General features: G+C 35.0%; 2 protein-coding genes across 5 annotated transcripts; one reads left to right on the top strand and one right to left on the bottom strand.

Annotated features, from left to right (window-relative positions):
• The first annotated feature begins 89 nt into the window (after nt 1-89).
• Nucleotides 90-13366, top strand: LOC306887434 (SH3 domain-containing kinase-binding protein 1-like). 2 transcript variants are annotated; one of them, XM_079445139.1, is made up of 17 exons: nt 94-333; nt 1289-1446; nt 1532-1589; nt 2280-2392; nt 2684-2774; nt 3449-3510; nt 3583-3628; nt 3991-4085; nt 5120-5218; nt 5662-5713; nt 8296-8358; nt 8600-8714; nt 9369-9561; nt 9903-9971; nt 10710-10891; nt 10974-11037; nt 11693-13366. In XM_079445139.1, exons 1-17 carry the CDS (start codon nt 330-332, stop codon nt 11723-11725), a joined length of 1497 nt encoding a protein of 498 aa, XP_079301265.1. In that variant the 5' UTR covers nt 94-329; the 3' UTR covers nt 11726-13366. The 2 variants fall into 2 exon arrangements, with proteins under 2 accessions (XP_079301266.1, XP_079301265.1); XM_079445140.1 differs by lacking the exon at nt 9903-9971 and having other exon boundaries at nt 90-333.
• LOC306887435 (protein eva-1 homolog B-like) lies at nt 12992-25704 on the bottom strand. Of its 3 annotated transcripts, XM_079445142.1 has the most exons (4): nt 25440-25704; nt 16603-16692; nt 14855-14947; nt 13307-14769 (listed from the first exon to the last, which is right to left on the bottom strand). In XM_079445142.1, the coding sequence occupies exons 3-4, from the start codon at nt 14919-14921 to the stop codon at nt 14336-14338; spliced, it is 501 nt and encodes a 166-aa protein (XP_079301268.1). In that variant the 5' UTR covers nt 14922-14947; nt 16603-16692; nt 25440-25704; the 3' UTR covers nt 13307-14335. The 3 variants fall into 3 exon arrangements, with proteins under 3 accessions (XP_079301267.1, XP_079301268.1, XP_079301269.1); XM_079445141.1 differs by lacking the exon at nt 16603-16692 and having other exon boundaries at nt 12992-14769; nt 25440-25702; XM_079445143.1 differs by lacking the exons at nt 16603-16692; nt 25440-25704 and adding an exon at nt 24667-24765 and having other exon boundaries at nt 13458-14769.
• Between the last annotated feature and the right edge of the window lie 830 nt (nt 25705-26534).

Raw genomic sequence — 26534 nt, forward strand, 5'->3', positions numbered from 1 at the left:
CAAACATCAGGCTTTTCCTTGAATTCCTTTCAAGTGAGTACACATACAGTATTGTCAGTCATTTTTGCTGTGACATGTGACACCAGAATGCTCATACCAACACAAACCTGTCTCACCTGTTACACACTTTCTATCTCTCCTTCTCAGGGTATAACGTGTCTTGGCTAGCTAATAATTTTTTTTCTTTCAACAATGCTAATGTTTGACTAGAAAGAAGGCGGTCCACTAAATACTACTAAATTAAGCAGGGATTCCATGACACTTTGAGAACTGAACAGAATCGTCATTGTCAGACTTGCAGGTGCTCTAAAAACAGCTTTCAAGGGGCCATGGGTGAGTTTTTAAACTTTGTTTCAAAAAGGTTGTTATGATTTGGTAAGCTGTGGTATTTGGGGTACTTGGGTTATGTATAGATATATTTATTTATTTTTATTGCCATTCCAACATCTATGGCTTTTTAATGGAAAGATCAGTATATTTTAGAAGAAACATATATAGTGATTATGTATAGCCTATATACAGTAGCCAGTGTAGTATAATGAGTGCAACATCATTTTGATAAGTAAGCAATAAACGACAAGTAAGTGACAGGTTACACTGAGATGCTTTTGTATCATATTTTTGAGTTTAATATTATCACTAACAATTACCCATAGCTGAATGTATTTATTTATTTACTGATTTACTATTGAGATGACAGTTTATGACACCAACATCATTACAATGCTGCTTTTTTTTAGCTTACCTGATCATAAACTACCTGTAATTGAGGCTTAACATTTAGACTGATAAAACACACAAAGAGTTTCTTAACGGAAATAAGATAAAATTCCACTGTGAATCATGCAAACTGCTCTTTGTACTGCTATGCATTCTTGAGTTCAAATCTCTCAGGTTCAACTCACATACCTGTAAGCCTGTTGAAACACATTGCTCATGGCTGTCCTGCTCCAGTATTGCAGTTGATGGTCACATAAATCCTACCACTTCAATCTCTTTGGCATGTTTTTTCATGTCTTTCATATAATTAGATGCATTTGTCTTTAGGGTAAGTATTTCATAAAAGACAAGGCTGATTGAGAAAGTGCAACAGACTAACATCATAGCTGGCCCAAATGAAATCTGCATTTATTTTAGTGAAAAATCTGTAGAATGGCTATGTTAAAATGTATTTGAGATACTTATAAGTAGCTGAAAACATAATTTACATGCCAAAATATTACATATTTCATAAAACACTCCAGTTTACTAACCACCAATGGCTTCATCTCTCTTCCGTCCATTTTAGACGTGCTCGTGCTTCTGGACTTTGTGGCGACAATGTCAGATGAGCTGACAGTGCATGTGGGGGATGTAGTGAAGAACGTCTCAAAGGGGAAAGAGGAAGGATGGCTGCAAGGAGAGCTGAGAGGAAAGAGAGGCATTTTCCCTAGCAACTTTGTCAAGGTCTGCACCTGTTAGAGTACCCTTTCCATAGATTTCTTAGTAGCCATAAATGGTCATTTTTAAAATGGCTATTCTCTCCTCACAGGAAGTGCCTGTTTACTTAATAGGGGACAGCAACAGAGAGCCAAGAAGCATGAGGAAATGTAAGTTCACATTATAAGTTAAATAAGAAATAAGATAAACATAGTAAAAGTGTAGTAACCATGTTTTGTTTTTGGTGTATTGTTTACCATTTGTATTGCCAAAAGTTTTACTATAAATACCATGATTAAACTAAGGTTAGTGTAGCAAAAGATAAAATAGATTGATAAAAGTCATGCAAATAGATTGACACTCGCATTTTTCAAGAGTCGAATGAATCGGTTGAGCAAATGACTCGCTCATATACTCAAAAACATCTCCTGGCGTAAACCTGCAGAAAAGTGAATCTTTAATGAGTCTTGGATGAATCAAAGTCCCCTACAATAACATATGTTTTCTTTCAAATATTCAGATTTTGTGGTGGAGATGTTTTTTTTTTTTCAGTGACAGATTCTTAAACGTTTACATCCGAAACCACAGGCTTGAGCGTCTGAAGCTGTCCAAAGCATCCCGACTTGTTAGACTAAAATAAGTAGGCTAATGAAAGGTTTGTGCCTCCACATCCGGTCTCAAATTATACCCACCAAAATCCATAGGCTATATCCGCCATAAAACAGAGCTTGTCATAAAAGTGAAGTACTTGTAAAAGTGAAAGCTGGAAGTGCTTTTGCAGTCTAGTTCAGTTCAGTTTGTTCTCACACTTTAACGTGTTGACATGTTACATATGTTTTCCACTTACTTCATCGCTCCAGCGAAGAAACCAAAGGAACAGACGAGAAAATGTGAGGTGGCTTTTCCCTACACCCCCACGCACGAGGACGAGCTGGAGCTGGTTGTCGGGGAGACCATCGAGATTCTCAGAGAGGTGAGAAGTTCTATACATTTCTAGAAACTTCATTCACAAGAGTCTTATGTGGTTTCGTATAGCAGTAACTTTCTGTGAGCAGAAGTGGTATCATCATCCTTGTTAACGTTAAAGGAATAGTTCATCCCAAATCTCTCTCTCTCTCTCTCTCTCTCTCTATGACAAAATGTATACCAGTTAAACACAGTATATTGGATAAAAACACCCATCAGAAAATGTATCTGGGAAATGTTTATGTGTCCTAATGAAATTTTATATTTATTCTGCCATTCTTTCTGTTTTGTCTGGCAGATTGAAGATGGGTGGTGGATGGGAAAGAAAAATAACCAAATAGGAGCCTTTCCATCAAATTTTGTCAAGGAAATGTTGGTCCCTTCAAAAGGTGAGGTTGTACACTAAAACTGGAACTTGCATTTCTTTTGCATAACATGCATAATCTTATTGGATTTTCTTCACAGTGGATACAGTGCCTTCCATAATTGTTGTGATAAAGATTGTTGTAACTTGAGTATCCTATGTTTGTGGTATTTTTGTAGTCTTGCGAAGTCTTTTGAGGACAAATCCACACATGCTTCCTGAGAAGTGTTTCTGTCAGACATGTCTGATTGTTTTGGTTGAATTTTGGTTAGCTGTCTGATATTGCTTACTGTTTTATTCTTCACAAGCAGCTTCACAATCGCTTCTTCACTTTTACTGGCAAAACTCTGATACTTATGTTAACAAACGCAAATAACAGTCCAAATTGTATCGGTAGCCTAGAACAAAGACTAAAAACTGACAATTTAAACGGTTGAGTAATCACAAACATCTGTGGAGCCATTGGTTCTAAACAGTAAAGTGTCATGAAATGCCTGGACTATGTATTAAAAGTGTGGTATTTTCCCTGGTGAAACCAAACTGTACTAAAGCATTATTTAATAAATAAAGTAAATATATAAAGAATAAAGTAAATAAAGAATCAAATAAAACATAATGAAAAAGTCTTTTTGTTCCAAACATTATGGAGGGTGCTGTATGTTTGTTATTGTCTTACTGGACCCTCTTAATGTTCTGCAGATAGCAAGACAACTGAAATCAAATCCAGGCCTAAACTCTCTGAAGCTATCTTCAATAAAGAGGTGAAAATTATATTATATTATATTATATTATAATTTATTTATAGTAATAATATTATTATTTTTTTCATACAGGCAAAAGTTCAACAGAGACCAAGTTTAAGGAGAAAAACATCAAGTGGTGAGAAGTCTAAAAACATGCCATACCATACAGATGACGTTGGTTTAGTAATTAAATGCTGTTTAGCTGGTTCTTGAGGTTGCACACTTCAACTTAAAGAGGGCTGAACACTATTCCCATGTTAGACAGTGACAGAGAACACACAGTCTTAAGACAATGCATATGCAGTTATCAGTGAATGAAAGGATCTATTCTTAAAGGACTTCCCTAAGGCCTTCATACCAGAAGAGCAGCAACATGTGCTTTCAGATTCACCCACCAAACCTACCGGGCATGTCTGTTAAGGAAAAGCCCAACTTGCTAATAAGTTAATTACAACGTCAGTATATAAGTCACTAAATACAAGTTTAATTTCTCCGCAGTTAAGGAATGTTGTCGGGTCATGTTCGACTACACAGCTGTTGTCGAAGATGAGTTAAACCTCAAGAAGGGAGACGTCATAGCAGTCATTAACAAGGTGTGTCATTTGTGACCAACTAGCTGCTTTCTGTTTATACATCACACAGCACATTTTCTAAAGAAAAACAAAGTTACCTCAACAGATTTGTATGTGAACGATGTACAGTCAGCTGGTCATTACAGCAAAATATATAATGATAATCAGAGGATTAGAATTCCAACACAAAACAATTTTGTATCATTCTAAAGGCGTGCATTTTGTATTTTGACAGCATGCCTTTACATTATCTTGTTTATTACATGTTTACTACAATGTAATAACTTTTACTTTCACCCCAAAATTTTCATTTTGTCATTATTTACTCACCCTCATGTCATTTCAAACCTGTATAAGTTTTTTTTTCTTACGTTGAACAACACAAAAAAATATATTTTGAAGAATTACTATTACCCATAATTACCCATTGACTTCCATAGTAGCGAAAGAAATATTATGAAGGTAAACGGGGACTAACTGTTTGATTACCAGCATTCTTTTTATGTTCAACATAAGAAAGAAACATGCAGGTTTGGAAGAACTTGACGATGGAACGAAATTAATACAAAATGTAAATTTTTGGGTGAACTATCCCTTTAACAAATAAATAAATATGAAATTAATTTGAGTTGAAATTATGCTATTTTATGGTTCTGTTCTTTATGCTACCAGAAGAACATTCAAAGTCTTTTATGCTCAAATTGCTAATATTACAATAAAAAATGTTTTCTATTTTAATATATTTTAAATTCTAATTTCTAAATGGAAAACTGTGATAAAACTGTGATAAATCTATGATGAATAGAATTTATTTGAAAATGAAATGTTTGTAACATTATAAATGTCTTTACTGTCAATTTGGTCAGTTTAATGCATCCTTACTGAAAGTATTCATTTCTTAAAAAAAAAAAATGTACTTTGAGTGATCTCATATGTGTGTATTCATAACTGATTACCTCCTCATTTGGTTGTTTATACACCATATACAAGTTTGTGTCTTTTTCTGGTCAGTGATTCAGCTTTGTGTTTTTATTTTCTTTTTCTTTTCCCTAAAGTCTGCTGAGGACGAGGGCTGGTGGGAGGGGGAACTGAACGGACGCAGGGGCTTTTTTCCTGATAACTTCGTCATGGTGATCCCAGCGGATGCCCTTCATGTGAGTGTGGGACAGAGAAATGTTCTCATGATTGGCCCATTTGTGCACTGTTAGAGAATGGGAGTCTCCCTTTTGTCAACACTGCTCTGGGCTGTTAGTAATGCGCTGGCTAAGAAAACCGATCTTAGGCCGAGGACATTCACCCTAGTTTACAAATAGCTTAATTTGTTTTAAGATGGAACAAACTGGAGGTTATAAATCTGTTTTTAATACCTTGATTCTGTCTGTGATTACACAAGAAGGCTAACTGTGGTCTATACATGGCTGCATTTTCTTCCTGTTACTTTGGAATTATTAAAAGAGATTGACTCAGAGGTTTCCATTACAAGAGAGGAACACTAAAAACAGTGACTGGATTCCTCCTGCATGGAAAGAGTGTGAGCTTTATCTTGTTCAGGAGGACTAATCTATATTTTGTTGACAATTTCTCGTTTCTGACGCAGACTGAAAATGCAGGGCAGCCACCGGTGAGACGTGGCTCTCAGAAAAACGCAGGTAAGACGTCAACACCTGTCATAGCGGCAGGGCTGGTTCGACAAGTCTGTTTCTTCAGATTATATCAAACGTAGGTGGAAATGTTGCTAGAAATAGCATTAAAAGATTTCAGGGAGTGTGTGAGCTGGTTTGATAAAAAACCTGTAGTGGCACGTGTCAAGGGCGTCTTTAAAGTACTTGTTACTGTCCATTCGAAACTAAAGTCTGTAGGTTTAATTCTTGCATGGCATGACCCCATTACTTTTTAAAAAACTGCTTTTGCAATAAATTACTACTTTCTGTTTTGTGAAAGTAGTGTATTTATCCATCTTTATTTTAGTATTCCATTTTTAGCAAGTTATACACTAGCACAATTATGCTAACCTTGAAAAACTGGATCTTGTAATATAAAATTAGAATTTTTGTCCACTGCTTTGTCTTTATAAAGAACTCAGATGTCCTCTTCAAATAAGTATATAGTTCATCAAAAGACATGAATAAATACTTACCAGTTAATAAACACAATAACAGTTAAGCTGAAATTCATCATATAAAAAAAACTCTTGAGTTTTTTTAAATTAGACACAACCTTTATTAGACAGACACTGCTAAGATTTTTTTTTTTACCTAGAGGAAGTTTGTGCCTTTTTTTAACTTATATATACACACCTATATATATATATATATATATATATAGAGAGAGAGAGAGAGAGAGAGAGAGAGAGAGAGAGAGAGAGAGAGAGAGAATTATATATATATAATTTTTCAAAATTGAAATTTTTCAAAATTGAGATTTATTCTGAAAGCTGAATAAATAAGCTTTCCATTGATGTATGGTTTGTTAGGACAGGACAATATTTGACCAAGATACAACTATTTGAAAATCTGGAATCTGAGGGTGCAAAAACTAAATCGAAATATTGAGAAAATCACCTTTAAAGTTGGCCAAATGAAGTTCTTAGCAATACATATTACTAATCAAAAAATAAGTTTTGATATATTTACAGTAGGAAATTTACAAAATATGTCCTAATGATTTTTGGCATAAAAGAAAAATCAATATTTTTGACCTATACAATGTATTTTTGGCTATTGCTACAAATATACCCCAGCGACTTAAGACTGGTTTTGTGGTCCAGGGTCACATATAAACATTTTATGAACATTATATTAACTATACAGTGCTCAACAGCCATTATTATTAAACTATATGGTATTTTAGTAGAAATTTTATACTTTTCTGAGGAATTAACAACTTTGCATCTTGTTCGTTTAATATTAGCTTATGTTTGGTGGTTCACAAAAATTATCTGATGGAAACTACAAGCTGTTAAATACAGCTGCGGCACCTGTTATTGACAACTGTCATTTCTAGGACAGGAAGTAGGCTTTTTGCTCATATCAATTTTTGTTTTGCACTCGAGCATGAGACTCAAGACATTTCCCCTCAGCCTGATCATATGTTGTTTTCTGCAGAATGTAATCTGTAACAGTATTAAAATGGTGTTAAAAGCCTGGAAATGTGGTGCAAGAATCTCTGTTCATTACTTAAGTTTTAAATCTGACTTCACACTCATTACCACAAACTGCTTTAAGAAACACTGATGCAGCTGTGTGGGGCTGTGACAGGAAGTTGTAGGCCATGAAGAGATGTCATGTGAGCAGAATTTAGAGAAAGGCAAGGGCAAAGTGGAGCACCCCTGTGCTCGCAATATATAAACGCCTTCATATGAATATAGGGTTGTATTGTTGGAATACTGAAAAAACTCAAAGGGTATGTATAGACTCTGTTTATTCTTCAGTATTTTCAGTTCTTGGATTTTCATGTTCTCTACGTGCTAGATGTGTTCGCAGTGGATGTCGCTTGTCGCTTGACTGCATGTAATTAGAAAAAGTCACAGAATGTGGTTTTTAACTTTTTTTTTGAAGATTTGGTTTCAAAAGAACAGATCTTGTCATAGTATAGTCCTGATGGTAGATAAAACAATGTTCTGTATGAGAGAGGATGTTTACTCAAAATAATTACATGTGATATTTATGGCTTTGCTAAGATCTTTGATTTTATCTTTAATGTCTTGTTTGATTTTGACTTCACAAGAGTCATTCTGAATGAGAACAGAGATCTGGCCTTTTTTTCGTTGTTTTGCAAGACAGTTTAATGGCTGTTAATACTTGAACCCATATGGGTTTATTAAGGGAACCCATGAGATTTTTTGGTGTAGCCACAGGAAACAGCAGGCCAGCTCTTTTGCTCATTTGTCAGGGAAAGTTGCCTGTTCCCATGCCACTGAGACCTCCAGCATGTAACCCGTGTAGTTGTGAGAATGCTTCAAAGTGCTGTTATTTTAAAAGTGTGTAAAGGGCAAATTATGAAAAAATGGCAGCAAAAATTGCTTCAAGGGTGCAGGCTGACCTCCTCTGGTGATCTTTGGACAAGAGATAACAGTCCAAAAAATAAGCAAAATTGATAAGGGTGAAGATTTTTTTGTAAGTTACATTTTTAAAGAGTTGTTAGTAGAACTTATGGGGAAAAAAAACAAATGGATAGAGCCACCACTGTCAGATCAAACATCATAAAACTAACTAATCTTTTTATATCTCAGTGAACCAGATGCCAGTGATGGACCAGAACAGCTCTGACACGAACACAAAGACAGAGACTAAAAGTAATAATTCTGAACACACCTGTAAATAATGCTACAATGTAACATCATGTCTTGATAATTGAATTATATAGTAAACGCACATCTAAATTTTCTTTATTAAATGTTTATTTAAATTACACATGTATAACATTTATTACTTCAGTAAATATTTGAGCTCATATAAAAGCACTGCTATCTGAGGAAATTTAGCAGTTATGATAATATTTATCTCTTGTCTTTGCAATCTCTCCTCTTTGCTCAGGTGACACAAAAGACTTTCGAAGTGACCCACCTGGAAAAATTAAGTTGCCCGGTTTGCACAAACCACCCGTTCCACCACCACCAGTGAAGGAGAAGCCCATAAAACTAGTACCAAAGTAAGTGATGCCTCAGCAAATCATCTTTGAGCATACAACCTTCTGTGATGCTTTTCATCACAAGTAATGCCAAAAATAGAAGAAATCTGAAACACAGACGTTTTCACTATTTCACCAGATAAATGAAATTATGAATTTCCTTGCATCGGTTAGATTTATTATGCTAAAGGGACTGAATTCCCCCTCATTAGATGATCATTTAGCTTTATGTGTCATTCTAAAGGGCCTGTGAATGCTCAGTCTTGTAGAGAGCAATGGAAATTTTATGAGCTGCTGAGGGACTAAACAAACCAAATCAAACTGCCTGTTTCCTGTTTTTCTGAGTGAGAGTGTGTCTTTAGGCAGAGCTTACAGAAAGTCATTCTGACTGAAATGCATGCACAAACTAAGACATTACAGTCAATTAACAGTTAATCTTACATTTTCCACAGCAAATCAAGGAGGTGCATTGTTTGAAAAAAGCACTCTAAAACACATTAGACATTTATTTTGATTTCAGTGCAGAGAACGATGCCATTAAATTGAAACTATGTTGAAAATCTGTGGCTCCTGCTTGCTTTGTGTTTGTGTGTTTTAAGTACTTGGAAGTTTCTGAAATGTATTTGAATCTATTGTATGTGTGCAATATGCATAATGCATATTTCCCCCTCTTAGAAATGAAGAGCCACAACCTGTCTCACCTAAACAACAGCCCCCAGCTTCACCAGTACAGAAAGAGGTTAAAGAGAAGACCCCTGACCAGTTTGATGGTGTAGATGTGTCCTCAGAGAAACTGAGCCATCCTACAGCCAACAGAGCCAAACCTCCACAGAGAAGACCACCAACAGCCCTCACCTCTGCAGCACAAGTGAGCCTAACACACTTGTACACGTGTCAGGATTTGAGTTGATTTGAAGTTGATTTCAGTTTAACAGATGAATTACTACAAAATGAGTCAAGTATTAACACTTAATCACACTTGAGGTGTGCCACTCAAGCCAAATCATGCCAAGGGTGGTGCATGAAGAATGATGATAAAAATTAACAAATTAAAAATTAGGGCTGTCAACCAATTAAAATAATTAATCATGATTATATATAAAACAATTATATAGATGTAGTAGAGTTAGTTTTTAAATGACTTAAGTAACACGTAATACATTCTAATGTCTTGATTAATAATTCAAATGACATCTGTTTTTCATAAAGGTTCCAGCTGAAATTGACCACAATGAAACTTCAGCAGAGAAAGATGGGTTACCACAGAATATTCCAGAGGTTTGGATAACTCTTTATAATAACTTTCATTCATATTATTAGTATATTATGTAATGCTTTACAGATCAGATCAGCTCATGTGCCTTCAAATATTTAAAACGTGATTCATACACAGTATTATCATATATATTGATGTTTGAAAATACATAAACTGTTGATCTGTTAAGCATTATATCATGTTTTAAGGACTCATTAATGAAAGTTGTTTTAAAGTGTTACCAAAGGTTGGAAACGTATTGATATTACATTATGGAATTATATTTGTCTATAAAACATGTCTTGAATATAATATCAAAAGTTTGAAGTCGGTAAGATTTTTGATGTTTTTAAAATAAGTCAGTTATGCTCACCATGGCTGCATTTTATTGATGAAAAATACAGGAAATGCAGAGAAATATGATTACAATTTAAAATAACTTTTTTTAGTTTATTGCATTTTGTGCTCAAGAATCATTTCTTATTATCAATGTTGAAATCACTAGTGCTGCTTAATATAGAAACCATGATACATTTATTCCAGGATTTGATGAATAGAATGTTCAAATGAGCAGCATTTCCTTTTAAATATTTTGTAACAATGTAGAAGTCCTGACTGACACCTTTTTTTTATCAATTTAATGCACCCTTATTAACAGTAGAGTACATATAAAGGATTTGTTAACATTTTTTTTATCTTTTCCTGGAAGTTATATCCCTCTTCATCCCTCAGTTGCTCAGCTGCTGGTGTTTTTCTCACAGGGTACAGAACCTCAGTCATCACCTTCCACCAAGACAGACCAGGTAGCTAAAACCACATCACCACCCAAGACACCGACTGAAAGCAAAGCTGTGGCCCAGGAGGAGATCGCTTCACTGGCCTCTGTGCTGACAGAGCTCAAAGAGCTCCGCATGTCACTGGATCTCCTCAAAGCACAGCACGAGTGAGTATGACCTCCTAACTACTACACCTGAACGATCATATCACACATTTCTCTTATTGCAATATCCCTCTTTAATGACCAGGAGAGACATAAGGGAGCTTAAAGATGAACTGAAGGATGAGACGGAAAAACGAACACGATTACAGGTAAGTGGTGAGATTTGAGTCTATTCTGTGTGGTTTATTACATGCAGATAAGTCAAGTCTCACTGTGCAATGATATGCATCTAAAACAAACTTGCAGAGTTCACATAAATACTATATTAAAAATTATGACTTGTAATTCACAAATCACATATTTATGGCTTTACTTACTCAAAAGACTCAAAGTAGTATAATAGAATTAGGGCAAGCTTTATTTAAATTGCTTGAGCAACAAAGAAAGAAGAGGAAAAATACAAAAAAAGAACAAATATAAGTAGATTGCAGTGATTCTTTTTTTTTGCATCACAGTTTCTCATTCAATTAAATACAGTTAAATCCTGCATTCCAAATTAAATCTAGCTGCCAATGGCACATGTGATAAGTACCCTCTTCATCCTCAAGAGAGCAGCAATGAGTTAAAAATACAACTTGTTTGAACTCAAAACATCTGAATCATATAACAGTTGTCGTTAAGGATAAAATAGCTAAATATCTGGCAGTTAAACTTAAAAAATTACTTTTAACAATGTCATTTCTTAACTTATTTATTTATTTACCTCCATTTATTTATTTATGCTGTAGAATTCAAATATAGTCTCACTTTAATGCTAGTCTCAAGAACAACTTATTAAATATTTTTTTATATATATATTTATAGGATGAGGTGGAGGCTCTGAGGAAAAAACAGTGAGCAATGAACTCCAGGAGTATTTCACTACCCCCAGTGATACTTCTCTGGGACATGGACATAAATACTGCTGAATGAAGATGTTGGGGGAATGGAAATCCGGCACATGTGACTGATTGATTGATGAATTCCTGGTTGAGCAGATCAGAAGCCAGAGCTTAAATCAGAGAGCAGAACTACAAAAGTCTTCTGGTTTTCTCATATAATGCTTATCAGCTCATTTGGTTGTGGGAGTCCTCGGCGTTCATTTCTTAAGACATATGTGCATTTTGAAATGTGTAAATATCAGATATCCAATATCCTCTTTTTTCATGGAAATTCAGGGATAATGTAAGGTCATACACACTTTCTATTTTTAATATATTTCTGTTTTGTGGTTATATTCTGTAGCAAATAATCAATAAGTAGTTCCACTTGTTTTTGCTCCAAGCCTGATTTGCCCAGAGATGTTCTGATAAACACGAGTTGGCATCCTTTTTTATTGCATAAATGTTTAGTCTTTGTTAAGATAACGAAACAAGATGGCTTTATTTTTGTGTATCAATGATGTACAAATACAGAACTGGTATCATCGAACGTAGCATGTTAAAATATTAATTTACTTTTCATAACCCCCATAACCTGATTGAAAATAATCTTATGAAATGACACAAAACACAATTCGATTGGTTCCAGATAATTTGTGATGAATTATAACACAGCAAATGCTGTTTAAAAGCTTTAAAAACTGAAACTGAAAGTCCATTTTTCCAACGTGAATATGTGATGTGAGACAGGTGCGGATTTAGTTTCTCTTTAGACTGAAAACAGCATCTGGAAAGCATGTAGAACACATTAACTTCTCATAGTCTGACTAATCATTGGGAATGGACAGTATTTAATGTCATGCAGACTAATTCCAAATAATATAAAAATATGTTTGTAAGGTTTGTAGGTTGAATTACAGTGATGACAGTACCATCAATCAAAACAAATTCTTGACTTTTTCAGGCACGTCTGTGATTCTATGTGGGTTCTACATATTAGGTGTCCTATGAGCACTTCTCAAGTTGACATAGTTAAGTTGTTTCATTAGAAAATTGTAGCATTTTGTCCCATGCAAACACTTTTTATTGGTACGCTTTGGTCTAATTGTTTGGGTTTCAACATTTTCAATGAATGTAAAGCTCAATAATATTTCAATCTTGCCATTATCTATTCGTATCATTCCACATTCCATGGCTAGAAGGAAATTTTAATTAGAAATAAAATTATACAATAACATCACATGGCCATAATTGTTTTTATTTTAATATTTAAATTTTTATGCCATAAAACGATTATTGTAAATGACTGATGGCATAGCCAAAAAAACCATAACATGTATTGTAAAATACACAAAGATCTGACTAATCAGGTGTGCAAATATGTAATTTGGTATTTGTTACTGATATATTGTGATGGCTCTGAGGGTTTTATCATCGATGACCCTTTATTTGCTTTAAACTGCATCTGCTGATTGGTATAACCATGTTAGTTGGGACTCCTGTTGAGCAGGATGTTTTTTGGCTTTATTTAGGAATGTACAATATACTGTATATTGGTACCATATCAGTTATTAGTTGATATTAAGACATTTTGAAAATGAATCAATATTGGATTCTTCGTTGTGTATGCTCATTTAAAAATCCCCTTTTTTAATTTTATCCAACTCACAAAATTAATCTTAAAATAACGTTGCAAAGTAGTAGTAAGTTTCATAACATACATTTTAATGTTGTGATGCCTGTTTCTCATTGTAGCATTGAAAACAATTGAATTTAGCTTTTTAAAATTCATTGAGACAAATTAGTATAAATCATGAAAATAATTCTCTCATCTGCATCGAATTTTAATTTCTGTTCATTTACGTTCAAAAGTTTGGGATCAGCAAGAGTTAATATTTTTAAAGAAGTATATTTTGCTCATCAAGGCTGCATATATTTGATCAAAAATAGAGAAAACAGTAATATTGTGAAATACTATTACAATTTAAAACAAGTTTTCTATTTTCATTCTGATTTATTATCAATGTTGTAAACAGATGTCCTAGTTAAAAAGAACAGCATATTCAAAATGGAAATCAATGTCGTCCTATCACTTTTTATCAATTTAACACATCCTTGCCTAATAAAAGCATTAATTTTTTCAAATTCTTTAAAAAAAATACTGATCCCAAACTTTTGAACAGCAGTGTATATTGCCATGTAGCCATGATTTGACATAGAGGACTTAAAAAAAAAAAAAAAAAAAAAAGAGTACAAAAATATCAAGTAAAAGATGTATGTAAAATGGCATGGTGCAAAAGTGCATTTGCTTTCAGTGAGCTTCTAATAATCACCTACAATATACATATAATTTCTAAACATAAATTCAGATGTTAAAGTCTAAAATTGCGCTTTAAAATGACTTTTCAATAAGCACCATGACTTAGGGACTGATAGCAACTTGCCCGGTCCAAATGTTGCATACAGAACAGCTGTACCCGTGGTCTGTAGGATTACAATAACATCAATATATACAATTGTTTTGCAAATGCTGTCCATTAACAGTCTTTCAAAGTACTGCACTCAGCCAGTCAAATGTCCAGGAGTGTTAATAGTAGTGCACTCTTCCAATAGTGCCCGTCCCTGTTCCCAGGATGTCCGGCTGTCCGTTTCTCCAGATTTCCCTAATGATCCTCTCCCTTTCCTCCAATCGCTGTGCCCGCTCCAGCTCCTCGGCTGAGGTGAACACGTTCCTGCTCAGTGTCCCGTCCGGCGTGATGAGATGGTTGCTCATGGGGATCTCTGTGGTGCTGTGCCGGATGGAGGAGTCCAGGCCTCCTGCATCTTCCTCCTCCTCATCATCGCTCTCCTCGTCTTCCTCCTCCTCCTCACTATAGTCTTTCAGCTGTTTTTTCTCCGGCGTGGGGGGCGTCGTAGTGGTCCGAGGCTTGCAGGAAATCCGGATGATCAGGAGGCAGAGAGTCAGCACCAGGCCAAAACAGACACCGATAACAAAGTAAAGGCCAAAACTCTCTGGATTGGCTGGATAGATAGAGAAAAGAGTGTAGTTTAGTCACTGGAACATATTCATATGAGTTTGCATGTGAAACATCGAAAAAGCACTGACCTTTAATGTGAGCATAAGCAGCAATAGTGTTGCTCAAGAAATCCATCTCCTTCCTTTTCACATTCATCCTGGCTTTGTCCTGTGTTTTCTGCCCTACAGGATAAATTTAAAATACTGTTGATAAAGGTGATTGGTACTTGTTTTCAGCACATGCTTAAGTGTGAATGCTAAGTGGTTTTAGGGCATTGCTAATGTTTTCTGGGTGGTTTCTGACTGTCCTAACAACACTGCAAAATTCATATTTTTGTAATCAGTATTTATTGTTGTTGTTGTTGTTTTTATTAATAGATTAGTTTATTTTGCTGTATAAAGCTAGAAAATCACAAAAAAAGAAGCAATTAGCAAGATTGATATATCTCATCTCATAATTTTTTGTAGATTCTTACAGTTTTGTTTTAAAGGCCACATTTTTAGAGGTGAAATTGGCTGGAAATGTTTAGATTATAAAAGTTTTCAAATAAAGAATACATTCCAAATTTTGAAAAAAAAACACATTTAAAAATTAAATCAGCAGATTTTTTTATTCTAAAATTTTCAAGGTGAAATTAGCTGTAAATAGTAAGTTTTCAAATAAAAAACACATTCAGAATTTAAGAAAAAATTCTAAAATCTAAAAATCACAAATTCTAATAAATTAATAAATAAATGCAAGAATTTCAGGCCAAAGGTCATGCTTTTTTATAGATTCTTTCAGGTTTTTAATTTTTTTTTTTAATCAAAAACAGTTTTGCTTTTAAAGGCTGTTAAATTAGCTGTAAATATTTAGATTATAAAATTACAGGTACATTTTTAAATAAAGAATAAATGTTAAATTCTACATTTTAAAAAAACAAATAAAAAAAAAACAAATAAACAAACAAATAAATAAATAGAATTTCAGGCCAAACAAAAACTAGGCCAAAGGCTTCTGATTCAAAAGTAAAAGTAACAGACTAGTCAAACTGAGCATTTTAACCAATCACAAAGCTTTTCTTCTCAAATTCTCTGACACTGTGAAGCACGGCATAGACACACTATATATAACTATTCAGTAAAAACATCCTGAAGTCTACAACCCATCCCTGCGAGCTCCTGTTGTGAGGTCGAAAGGTCAGTATTGCCAAGAGCTAGTGGGGCCCATTTCCCTTACAAATCTCCACCTAATTCTGTGTAGCCAGTAGTCAGATTCTTTTTTATCTGAATAAAGGACATGATACACTACTCTTCACTAATGACGTCCATTCAAATACATCTCCAGCCTTTTCCTTTCCTGTTTTGTTTGCATCCGTAGTGTATTTCCTCTCTGACTCTTTTCCCTCCTAAATGTGAACTCCCAAGGAAGATTCATATTTCCAAGGACCAACAAATACAGCCACACCCTCGCATACAGTATGAGGGCAAGAGTTTCAGGTTATATTTATAACCCCAAACAAACATATCCTCCCTATGACAGTATGACAGTTCTGCGCCTGGTTCTCATCTCAAGCCACAACGCGTTGCAGGCGCCACAGAAATCGAGGAGCACTGGGGTCATGTGCGCCTGCCGGATCTTACCACACTTCCTGTGTCCCCCACTCCTCTTTTTTATCCCATCCACTACAGTCACACAGAACTTCCTGCTGACTTTGGCTTTTCTCGTTCACTATTGTTCTCTGTCTGTGACATCATTGCTGTACACATACTGTTTAAGTATGCAAACTCAGTGATTTAAATGGGTTTAAACGACTACGTAATTACACATTATCACAGCATTTACAATTTGGCCTTACAAAACTCCTCATGGTGCACTGTTTTTGAGATGGATCAAGCTTCTCACTCTGGTTATGGTCTTGTGTTTTCAGAATATCTTGGGTCTTCGTCTACACAATGACAAATGCAAATACACACACACGCAGAGAGAGAGATGCACACCCTTGTCAGACCACATCACATCTAAAATCACTGAGGCATCTTCAGTGCAAACATATGTAAGGCACCAGATTGCGCGGTGCACAATGGAAGTCAGCTTGAGATCTAACGGCCTAAAACAGATTCACATTTCATCTATGAAAATGCAATAAATCATACCCCAGATAGGAATCCACTACATGATAAATGAGTTCTCAAACTTAGCAGGAGTGAACTGAATTAGATCACAGCGTGAACCGGCTGAACAGAAGCATCATGAATAAATGTTTCAATATTAACCTCTGTGTTCATTTTTGTCAGCTTTCTTCATATGTTACACAGTACTAGCCTAAATTATTCAGTTTGTGCCAGTTATGGAGCTATGCTTCCAGACATTTGGCCCAAGCTCTGAAATATTTCATAGGCAGATGGTGTGAAAAAATTGCAGAAGCAGGAGGTTTCTTTCAGAGTTGATTTAGTAAAGCCCCTTTGCTTTGCAGTGCCGATTTGGATCTAGCTGACTCTAGGAAACCGTAACATGTATAGAAACCACAGCCAGTGATAATTACAAATTTTGACCCACATGGCAAACCCAGAAATGACCCAGAAGAGAGACTGTATGAACATATCTCACTTGGAAGCTGGATCAAAATGCATGCTCCTGTTGGGTTCCTGTCTGAATTACTGCAGTGGCTGATCCAGAAAGTCCATAACACATATGCAATAATAAAAATTAGAATAATGTAGTTACACAAAACACAGAAAATTTAGAAAGATTAACTCCAGAAAAATGTTCACCCTACTAGCTCTGTTTAACTCTTCACTCACAGCACAGTCATCATGTCTAAGTGGAATCTAATGACATGTTTAAAGTCTATCTAAACACCTATTAACCTGCCGTGTTGTTTTGTTTGTTTTGTTTTTCCCCTGAGGAGGAAATTATTTGCAGGCCTCCTGCCCTCGTGCGATCCTGTCACTCCAACATCAGCGGTTTTCTTTCTCTGACCTCATGTTCTGCTCCAAAGCAGATGTTGCATTTAAACTTGACAAAGCAAAGGGGAAATAAAATACCAATGTATGTTCTGACATCTGGGGATATTAATAAGGCTCTGAAAACATAATGTAATGGCTTGAGCTAACTATAGGCACTCTTTCTACCTGATTTGACCCTTAAAAATATCTCTTGTTGGTGCAAACCCATGTGGTCAGGTTCCTAGAGTCTTATTAAATAATATTTTAACTTGGAAAAAAACTTTAATATTTTATAGTAATGTATCTATTAATATAAGGTACACCACCATTCAAAAGTGAAATATTATTACAGTTTAAAATGACTGTAATACTGTAATATTAATATTACTGTAATATATTCAAATGTCCATTTGAATATATTTTAAAGCGTAATTTATTCCTGTGGTGGAAAAGCTGAAATTTCAGCAGCTTTTACTTTTTCTGACATTTGTCAGGTTAGACACCATATTTAACACCATGTTTTTCGTCCACTACAAATTCAAACCAGTTTTATAACATAATACAAAATATTTTTTGAAAGTATAAAATGTTGCTTTGGCTAAATGACTGACACCAAGAAACACAAGATTGAATAGACTTTACTCTGCTTGTATTATTTCTCATTCATGAAAAAATTAATATTGTCCATTGCTTAGGTTGAAACATTCTGTGCATTTTGGAAAAGCACACAGATTCTCCATATATAATTTTGAGAGAGGAAAAAAATGCTGGAATTACAGATAAAGCAATCATGCATTAATTTTTTGCACGCCACTGAACAGTTGATTTAATAAAGAAAAGACAAGCGAATGCCAAAGCAAACACTGCCTATATCACAAAGCCTGGGTAAAGTCCAGAAATACTCATTCTAAATGAATCGTTGTCTGTATAAAGGCAGAGGAAATCCAGAGACTGTCATATCTGGTGATAATTCTTGTCTTTTCCACAATAAGAACACCACAATAGCCTTTCCTTCCCCTGGATCAGTCTCCTAGTGCAAATACCCAAAGAGAGCACCCCTTGATTTCTTTCTCTGTTTTTCTCATTAAGATGTCTGTCCAAATAAAGAGCGTAAATGGATGAGTTGTGGGGGACAAAGTGACAGGCCAGAGATCTCTGGAGCGATTCCTTTTACTGCAATTGTTAAACAGAAACTTCAGTCTTGACCACCGAGGGACTCATTGGTCAAAAACAACCTGACCGAAAGACTCCTTCATTGTAAAACACTTAAAAATATCATCACAAACATGATCGGAATTTACTCCACGACTTTAAAGGCTATAATTGAATTCACCAATATCAAAAGAAAAACATAACACGAGCAGCCAGCGCAGCCTTCTTGTTCATATGACACACCACCAGCCAAAACAAGCAAATGGATATTTTTGATACTAGAAATGTTCTTTGAGCCACTGGAATTTCCTGGCACAGTGGTTGAACCACTTGTGGTCTTCTTGGCAAAGGGCTCGGTGAGTGATACAGAACTTTAAATCTAAATATAATTGGGTTTCTTTGTCTCACTAAACTATTCCCAAACTGTGGACAGGCTGGAGGAGGCAATCTCAATATACAAACTACTCTTAATGACTATTTTATTCTGTCAGCTTCAGTACAAAACAACTTTATCATGACCAGACTAGTGTCTGTTCTCCTAAAATGTCCTTTTAAGATGAAAAGTTCACTTCAAAAATGAAAAAAGAAAATGTTTTCCTCTTATCCCATAAACAGCTATGTTGTAAAAAGGAGAGAGGGGGGTAGAATGTGTCCCTGAAAGCACATTTGAAACTTTGAAACATTGCTTTTCTCATCACTTTTGCATTTGGCGGAACGCTACAATCCTAACATCCTCATAATCTTGAGTTTTTCCATAAACAGCCGTCCAAAGGCGTTGTAAAAGTGCTGACTGAGGAATCTCTCAGCCAACACCAAGCCCCTCGGGTCTCATTTTCTCCCATCAGGCAGATTTACCTGAACACCAACCATGTCCAGAATTGTCTCAGCAAATCAAAGTTAGAAGCTTGATGGAAGTTCCAAAACCTCAGCGGTGAAGGTAACTGTCCAACTAGTGAACTTGGACACATTTCTACTGGCTGTGTTGCCTGTAAAACTGCTCAGGAGGGTTGCATGGTAAAAGCATTTGCTATGTGAATTATTTTGAGCTCCTTTACAGGCCTGGACCTCACCGTGACATTTCCAAAACAGTGTAGAGTGTCTTTCTTTCTTGTTTCTCTTGACAGAGAATCTAGCAGATTAAGCCGTGTAACTCATTTGGACTGTGTTTCCTGCCAGTAGCTCTTACTGGGGGGGATATTTCATTTGGAGCCAAGTCAGACATGTGGTTGCCATCAGATTCTTGACCCCTGCACCAAACGTGGAGTTGACCCTAAAGACGCATGCCAGCCGAGAAAGACGATACTAAACGAACACCACACAAGCTCCTTTCTTGAATTTCCTCAAATGCAGAAATCTCTGCAGAAACCTCACTCTTTAAAAATATTTTCCCCCATTAAGTAATGTTATTTTTTTATAAATATATTTTGAACATTATGCACACTTAAGATGAAGACTCATATAAATAGCCTAATATTATACAACCACTACTGCTCAAATGTTTGGGTGTCAGTAAGATTTAAGACATTTATTCATGCAATTATTTCTATTTAACAAGGATGCAATGATCAAAAGTTAAAGTAGTGACATTTTTAATGTTACAAAAGATCTATATATCAAATAAATTGTTCTTTTGAACTTTCTATTCATTAAAGAACCCTGAAAAAAGTATTTCCACAAAAATATTAAGCAGCATAACTGTTTCAACATTGATAATAACAAGAAACTATTCTTGAGCACCAAATCAGCATATTGAATGACAGTGTTGGGGGTGACGCACTGCAAGTTACGTAATCAGATTACTTTTTTTAAGTAACTTTTTCAAATAAGCAACTCCAGTTACTTTGTTTCCCATGTCTTGACTGACAGCTCTCGTGTTGCCAAGTTGAGAGAAATCGAGAACAAGTTCAGAGGCGTTGTGTGCGTGCTTACATGATACTTAATGTAAGTATAAAGACTAAATATGAACATGTGAACATTACTCATCTCACCTGCACAAAAACAGATTCGGTATTCGTCAAAATGAATAAATGCAAACTCAGAATATTATACAAACCTGCAATAATTAAATATGTTAAATAAGACAAATATCTTTTATGTATTTAACCCCATTTTATTAACCAATGTCTTTGCTACTGACATTCGATGATCCAATTCAGCCATGCTGAGCAAAAATAACACATTTGTGTTTCATTTTTGTTGTTGCTGAAGTGTTGAACTTTCTTCTCATGTGTAATATTCTTCATGCAATTTGTTTGAGCTGCACCACATTGTATAGAAGTGAATTTACATCACTTTTGTTGTGAAAATGGCTTTTATATTTGTAAAAGAAGAACTTTTTTATATTAAAAACCAGCAAGCAAGCCCTGTCCAGATTTAAAAAGTAACTCAAAAGTAACGTAATGCATTACTTTCCATAAAAAGTAACATAATTAGTTACTTTTTTAGGGAGTACCACAATATTGTAATGCCTTACTTTTAAAAGTGACTTTCCCCAACACTGTTGAATGATTTCTGAAGTATCATGTGACACTGAAGACTGGAGTACTGGCCACTGAAAATTCAGCTTTGTCATCACAGGAATAAGTTACATTTTAAAATATACTTACTTATAAAATTATTATTTTAAACTATCAAAATATTTCATAATATTATATATAATATTTAGTATTTTTTATCCAAAGAAAAAAATCTAAATGCAGCCTTGACCAAAATACACTTCTTTCAAAAACATTTAAAAATCGTACTAACCCCAAATACATCATTATATATATATATATTTTCACATGATGCAGGTCACCTCATGGGATCTTACAAGTTGAGATCACATGACCAGCCATATACTACTATAAATAAATTAAATAAACAATCAAATGAATTTGTATTATTTTAATGGGTCCCCTCATGTGGGCAGACATGCTCTGAGATCACATGTCCAGCTACATAAAAAGTTTGTGAAGTTCTCTTTTCAGTTGAAAAAAATTGATGGTTTTTAAACAAATGGACTGAAAAGTGAAGTAATAATGAAGGTTAAGTAGGCTAATGAAGTCAGCTTAATGCTAATATTTACACAAGATGCAATTTTATGTCACTGCAGTGGCATTACAACACAGACAAACTGTATACATACTTCAAAATACTTCCCTATCATCAACAAAGTCCTGTACGTACATTCAGTGCATAGTGTCAGTATATGAATTGGGACGCAATTCAAAACTTCAATAATGCTGCTAAACGTTAAAAGCCTTTCTTCTTATGTTGGGTGTTTGATACCATTCAATGATCCCAATATAACAGAGGCTGTATTTGCCAGCCTGGGGTGTCAGTGGGGGTTGTGTGGCTGGAGGCTGTGCTCTTGGGTGTTAATGTGGACCAGATGTGTGTCTCAGTGGAGCCAAAGAGCCTCAATAGTTTTCTATGCAAATGCAGAGTAGAAAAACACTTATTTTAATAATGTGTGTTTCATGTACACTGATCTTTGGCTCCAGTCCACCTCTAGGGTCAACAGGGCCAAAACACTCTATATGGGAATGTGGGAATGGATGAGAACGCAACACAGTCTCTACTCATTACTAAAACCCCAAAATAAAAGCAATTAAGACTTGTTTTAGTTTTAAAACCCTAAGGAGACCTATTATGAAAATGAGAGCGAGAGTTATTTGGATTTAATTAATCGCGTGCATCTGCAGTCTTGTTCCTGCTTGTTTGGGTTCGGTGTAAAAAGCACAGAGAGTTAGTGGGTGATGGGACAACTAACCCTCAGGTGATCCCAGTTCTAAAACTCCACAAATAGCACAATGATCTCATCTGCAGATCGATCTGAGCCTGGAAGCTTTTGCAGATCCCAAGAAACATGTTGGATCCATTATGTAGACCTCTGATTACTGTACGACACAAAACATGTGGTCCATCTTTCCCATGGATGGGTGGGCATTGTTAACCCCATACTGCCCACAGAGCTTTATTAAAGCATTAACATAGCACAAATACTCAGGTTTGTGAGAGCAAACAGATCAAAGACAGCTGTGATTGGCTAAGGAATTTAGGAGTAACCAATTACTGATCAGGTTTCTGATACTTTTCTTAGTTTTTTTTTATTTTTATTAAGTTCTATTACAATTTTTTCTCTCTCTTTTTTCCGAAATTAATGTTTTTTTTTATTTATGTTTTCTGTAAACCACTTTGTAAACTTTTATAAACTTTTAAATATTGTTTTTGAGAAAAAGTATCCTATGCCAAAAGCTGAATTTATATACGAATACAGTAAAACAGCAATATTGTACAATGTTTTTGCAATTTATTGCAATTTGCAATTTGTAATTTATTGAAAAGCTGAATTTTCAGCAGCCATTACTCCAGTCTTTAGTGACACATGTTCCTTCAGAAATCATTCTTAATGGCTGATCTTGTGCTGAAAACCATTTATTATTAGCAATGTTCAAAACCTTTGGAAACCTTGATATATTTTAGATACTTTTAAAATATTGAACTGAATATATATATATATATATATATATATATATATATATATATATATATATATATATATAGCTTTATTTACCTGATTTATATGTACAAAAGAACAGAAAGAAGAACAGCATACAAAGAATGAATGATGTTTAACTTAAACACACCCATGTTCAATCTCATTCCAAGGTATTTACTAATTCCCTTTAACTTTAATATTGCTCCATTAAACAAGATTGACACTCTCCATGCATTTGTAAATCAAGCCAATGGCATTAACTGAGCAAACGCATACCACTCAGATGAGATTTTGTGCTATATTATCTGGGGTTTGCTGTATTGTTGGATTTATTCTCTCAATCAAAATCCACAAGCTTATAAAAACAGAGATGGGGAGAGAAAGAATGTTGGGGAGGCGTTTAAAAGCACAGACTGACATAGTCATTAAACTTTTCAAATCTTCAGAGCAAAAGGAGTGTCAGTGTAAATATTCCTCTGAATCAAACAAACTTAGATAAGGCATAGCAAAGCCCTTCCCTGTCTTCAAATCAGTCATTTGAGAGGTAATACATTTGAGAGCCAATGAGAGTGTGCAGAATTAAACATATATATCAAAATGTAGTCAGAGAGTAAAAGTGCACATCAGTGTCACTTGATGCCACTGATACTTGTGACCAAATGTCATTGACATCAAATCTCAACACATCTAATGGTGCCATATTTCATTTGAGAGTGGAAGGGAAGTTTGTTTGGTCTGATATATTTTGGTCTCACACAAATATTGTATTACTTTCGAGCTGCTCATTGCACAAAAATTAAGATTTGCAGTGCAATATAATATGTATATAATATTAACATAATATCAAAAGTCATAAGATGATTACTTAGTCAGCACTATATTTTGTGAATATGTGGGTTGCTGTAGTCATCTCATCACAAAAATGAGGATACAGCAGGATTTACAAATGCATTTAGATTAGAGACTAACCCCTGACCTTCCCTAAATCAACAGACTATATTATCTACCAGCACTAAAGAAGATAAGGTGGCTCACTGATCAACAGTGGAGAGTGTTTGAGGAAGAAAGCAGACGCTCAGAGCAGGAATAAACGAAAAAATTTGAACACAAGTCAGCCATCGCTAAACAAAAAGCAGCTGCGAGTTTTGTACATCTCTCCATCGGAATATAAATCAAAACTAACACTGCACGCCAAAACAAACAAAGACTTTAACAATCAGCTGCTCAAAGGTGTGAGACTTTCATTTCAATAGATTTTCATGTCAAAGGTCAATTTAAATGGTTTATTTTTAATAACTAAAAAGGTGTGGCATGCAAACACAGGCTTTTAACTACTCACTTGGCTCTTGTACAGGAAACCCCTTTTAGTTGACGAAACACATCAGCCATGCATGAAGCCCTCACCTCTGCCACCTGGTCACGTTACATTATTATTGACCTTTCCACAGATAAGCACACTACTGAGTGTTTATTTTTATAAGTATAAAACATTAACCAATTTACAGCTGCAGCTCTGGCCCTAACACAACTCAGTTACATTAGGGATGCTTCTGTCCAGAACTTTTATATACACACATGCTTCATGCAGTGCAAAATGATCTAAAATAACTTCCATCTGCACAGAATATCACTGATTGGCGGATTCATAAATCATAACCTTACAGGACATGATTCATGAGCATATGAGTCAACAAATTCATAGAGATGTGACATGTGCCAGAGCTCTACAACACTCAGCATCACATTCATGTAAATAAATAAATAAATAAAAATGCATTTTAGTTGTATATATCAAAAATAAAAAAATTATATAAACAAAATATCAAAGCATAAAAATTATTCACTTTCTGTAAAAGCAAAATTGCTTAAGTTATTAGGATGTAATAGGTTTTACACAGTCTTACAAAGTCAGGTTTATGCTCAAAACAAGAACATTGATAATAGAAAAATAAACTCAAGACATGTTTTCAGAAAAAGAGACTATTCTAAGAGACTAAGAGAACAATTTCTTACATCTTATTAATTTTCATACAGTGCAACAGGTTTACTAAAGTTATATAAAGTAATAGCTATCACTAAATAATATGGCATGCTGAAAGGTCAGAAACGTACCTCATAGAAAATCTCAAAACTGTTCTCCTACAGCATCACACACTTCATAAGACTTTTTGGGAAGTTTTGTCCAGAACTGACGGCATCAATACGTTGCAGCCCAAACTGAGAAGAGTCTTCAGGGTCCCGTCCAATGACTGCTCAGCTGCGTATGTGACTTGGCTTGAGTTTGTATTACAAGCAGCCGCGTGTTCACTCCCTTTCAGCCGTTCGCTACAAGCAGCAGGAAGAGCTGTCACAGAGTCCTCAGAACGGAGAAAGACATGTAAAGAGAGTGAGAGAGCTAGAGGGAGGAAAGGGGAAAAAAGTGGTACAGCCTTAAATGGGCAGGGTTTGGGAAAGGAAAAAAAAAGGGAGGGAGAAGGGGTCTTTCCCCTGTTGTTAAGGAAACAGCCATGAAAAGCCAACTCCAGACCAATTAACTAAGATTTTCCACACTGAATAAAACATGGAAGAACAGAAGAATGAAAGAGCCTTTGAGAGAATCACTGACTGAACAGGGAATGTTTGCCTCAGTTTGGGGAAGCTACTCTGAAACTGTAGCTTGCCAAGCTACATGCTAATCATAATTGAAAGCAGTCCACAGTACAGAACTACACTGAATCTACTGTTTGGAAAAAGTGGTTAGCTACACTTCCAGCAGCTATCAAAAAGTATAGCTAACTACATTAAAACAGATAGCCTCACTTTTATTTTATTTTTTTTATTTAAGAGACTTTCCAACACTTAGTTGGTGCAATGCCTGTCACTTAACATACATAACACAACAAAATCTAGACTTAGTGTGTTACTTTGTTTTACCAAATGGCTAGTTTTAATGTAGTACACAAAACTAGCCATATCTGAGGTGAGTAAAAGCCATTAGCTGGTCTAGGAGCAATGACAATGCCCCTCAAACTGACAAATAAACAACTACTAAATAAGAAAATGTCATCCAAGATAACATGTTTATAATATATATATAGTTTTATAATATATGTTTTTTTTTTCTGAATAAATTATTTTATTCAGCAAGAATTAAAATTATTAAGAGTAACAGTAAAGACATTTGCAATGTTACAAAATATATATTTTTAAAACTTTCTATTCATCAAA

The sequence above is a fragment of the Barbus barbus genome (genome assembly GCF_936440315.1).
Source record: "Barbus barbus genome assembly, chromosome: 21".
Lineage (NCBI taxonomy): Eukaryota > Metazoa > Chordata > Actinopteri > Cypriniformes > Cyprinidae > Barbus > Barbus barbus.